Source organism: Zea mays, chromosome 1 (genome assembly GCF_902167145.1).
Source record: "Zea mays cultivar B73 chromosome 1, Zm-B73-REFERENCE-NAM-5.0, whole genome shotgun sequence".
NCBI classification, from domain to species: domain Eukaryota; kingdom Viridiplantae; phylum Streptophyta; class Magnoliopsida; order Poales; family Poaceae; genus Zea; species Zea mays.
In genome coordinates, this window is record NC_050096.1 from 264176410 (window position 1) to 264179549 (window position 3140).

The 3140-nt window shown below is 37.5% G+C and overlaps 1 protein-coding gene across 1 annotated transcript; it reads left to right on the forward strand.

Moving 5' to 3' along the window:
• The first annotated feature begins 768 nt into the window (after positions 1 to 768).
• Positions 769 to 2707, forward strand: LOC103643768 (putative nitric oxide synthase). The gene is made up of 5 exons (XM_008666933.3): positions 769 to 1193; positions 1330 to 1375; positions 1489 to 1607; positions 2098 to 2165; positions 2304 to 2707. The coding sequence occupies exons 2-5, from the start codon at positions 1369 to 1371 to the stop codon at positions 2374 to 2376; spliced, it is 267 nt and encodes an 88-aa protein (XP_008665155.1). The 5' UTR covers positions 769 to 1193; positions 1330 to 1368; the 3' UTR covers positions 2377 to 2707.
• The last annotated feature ends 433 nt before the right edge of the window (positions 2708 to 3140 follow it).

A 3140-nucleotide genomic window follows, 5' to 3' on the forward strand; every position in this document is an offset into this window, starting at 1 on the left:
AGCATAAATAAACCAGTGCCACTGCGAACAGCCTCATCAATGCTAATGGGATGAATGCCGCACTGATATTGCCGTAATTAGCAAGATTTAAAATAACCTTGTAGGATGGGATATCTAATCTACTGGCAGGTGGCAGCAGCATCAATAATACGCTGATTAGCCTGTAACACAGAAGATCGTTTAGAACACCGATGATGTTGGTCAGGTAAATTTTCAGTTAGGACACCCATTTGATGTAACAACAACCAGACGATACTGGAGGCAGGCAAACCAGCTTCTTACTGGGCTACTCTTGTTACAGCTTCTTACTGGGCTACTCGTTACAACCGATGATTTAGCCATGGAACATTAACTAACTTACTAGGATGTGGAGAAATATAAATATTTACACACGGAAAGCTATACCTGTACCAACACAGCACCAGCAGCATCACCAACAAGGGCGAGGCCGAATTAGTTACCTCTAGGAAGTTCTTCATAAATTTCTTGTCCAGTGGGCTACTCTTGTTGGGGTTCGGCCTCGCCCTTGTTGCCACAAGCACCTGGCTGCTTCTGGACCAGACACTTCCTTGGTGTACCCATCCTAATTAATAAGGAGATGTCTTTGCTACCATTCAACATAAAAAAAGAAAACTCACTACACTAAGCTAACAAAGGATTTGATATCTTTTATCATGTTGTTTTCTAATATTTGTGATATATGCTATTTAATCTTGTATGGTCTAATAGAGACGTATAGAGTGGGTTTTTATTCACATATTTGTGATATATGTTATTTAATCCTTTTCATTTTCATATTGTGTGTCTCTTTATAATGATGTTTTTATCTCTACTATAAGATTAATGGCACTGGACTTAATCAAAGTATAGAGAACTGAAACTCATAGCAGTAGCACTGGCACTGGCATTGACACACTTAATCACTTCACAGTTCACAATGTTTATTTTTGCTTGAAGGTGGTCTGTTTTTTGCCAAGCATGCATGCACCTTGTTAGTTGTGGTTGTGGGCAGGCAGGCAGACAATGCGTTCTGCAAGCAATCCATCTTTTTATCTCCATGCAGACTGAAACAAGCCTTTGCTTGCACCGAAATTCTTCCAAGATCCTTGCTAACCGGCAGTTAGCTCAGAGGTCGCAGGTGAGGAAGTTGCAGTACATCTCCGAGCCCAAGCGCAACTGTCACAACACTGCAGGTATGCACAAACATTAATATATATCGATACTATGATTTAAAAATAATGTAAGTGCACAAAGCTAAAAAAATGTGAGTTGTGTTTCTGCCTCTCAGCCAGTGTAGCTATATCTGATTTAAATCATACTCTGTTACAGGGTTCCGCAAATGTTGGAAAATATGCATTTATCAGTGCAATGCTAAGTATGTCTTTCCTATTATTAATATTTGTCTTAAAATTCTTTATGTAGTGGTTACCATCTAAACAATGCTACTCGTTTTTCCCACACTAATTGTTGGAGATCCTTCTGTTGTAGGAACAATGGCGTACAAGGACCCGGTGGCAGCGGCAGCTCAAAAATACAAGCCAATACAGTCTGCTGTTCCTAGAACAACCCTTGGCCCTATTCAAATTGAAGCATTTTTAGGCGGAGGGGTATGAAGGGTCTCTTATCATGATCCTTTGATGCAATACAATCATCTTTATGCATGCACAGTGCTCGATATGAACTGATCCAAAATATTTGTTCTCTCTAATTACATCCCTATGTTTTGTATCTTCTACTTAGAGTTCAATTTGAAGTCTACTAACATATCCTTGCACACAGAAATGGTATGATACACGTGGAGTCCACCTTCACCATAGGCAGGCAGCAGTTATCCATGCTGATGATCTGCCTTCTCTTGCACCACAAAGTCGTTTGAAAGGGCGATGTTTTCCCATATGTATATTCCATTTGGTTGAACACATGTTCCTTTCTCTAAATTTTCACACTAATCTTTTTCTTCAGAACATGATGTTATGTTTAGGCTAATGATACAAATGATGAATTGAACAATGCTCTCTTTATAGTGTGTCTGATTGAACAATGCTCTCTTTATAACAAATCAGAACATTATGCCTTCTAACAGATATTAAATTTCAGAACCTGTGTTTGATTGAATTCTACACCAGTTCTTGGAAGAGAAAGCCTCACCAAGTCATCATCTCCAGGTTTGTTATTGTTTAGATGCAAATCGTCGTTAGTTAACTTTTTGTGTTGAAGTAACTGTTTGGTTGAGAAAATTGGTGCCTATTTTCTATTTTCTCTGTTTTGTTATAGCACCAAGCTGATTTGTGTCTAATTTATAGGAACGATGTTAGCGAAAGTCAATTTAATCTGGTGCTGAACATTGAGTTGCAACAAATCATCGATGGAGACTGAGTCACCGCAGCTAGAAACCACTATCTCAAGGTGCTGAACATTGAGTTGCAACAAATCATTGATGGAGACCGAGTCACTGCAGCCAGAAACCATTGTCTCAATTTGAGGAGATTTTTCATCTATGTTTGTTAGAAGGCATAATGCATATTTATCTCTTGTATTCGAACATTTGGCAATTAAGAAATAGAAGATTACTTCCCCAATATCCCTTCTTCCTAATCTCACCTTTCACGGCTTCTGGGGAACAATCACTTGCTATTACTGACTGACATGTCCACTCCTCATATGTGAGATATTGGGGTTGATATATATGTTGTTCGTTTCCATGTAATTGTTGTGCACTAACATTTATTGAATAATTTGTACACCGTCGCAACGCACGGGCACTCACCTAGTATTAGTATATAACGATTACATAAAAAGAACATCTATATATTATCGATCTCAATATCTTATAAATTATTTGGCAACAAACAATACAAAACTAAACTGATACAAATCAAATTAACTACAATGCATATATTAGAAAAAAACAAAATCTAATAATTGGTAGATTAACTTCATAAAAATTGCTAATGATAAAGGCATTGAAACCTTTGATGTGTGAAAAGATTGTATTTATTGTAGCGAGCCACCACTTATTCTTTTCATAACTTATCACCCTTCACTTATTGCAATAACTTCACTTATTGCAGCAAACCTCATTTGTTTTCCTTTAGTTACATTTGAACATCCAATAAATATTTCACCCAAAGCATTGGTGA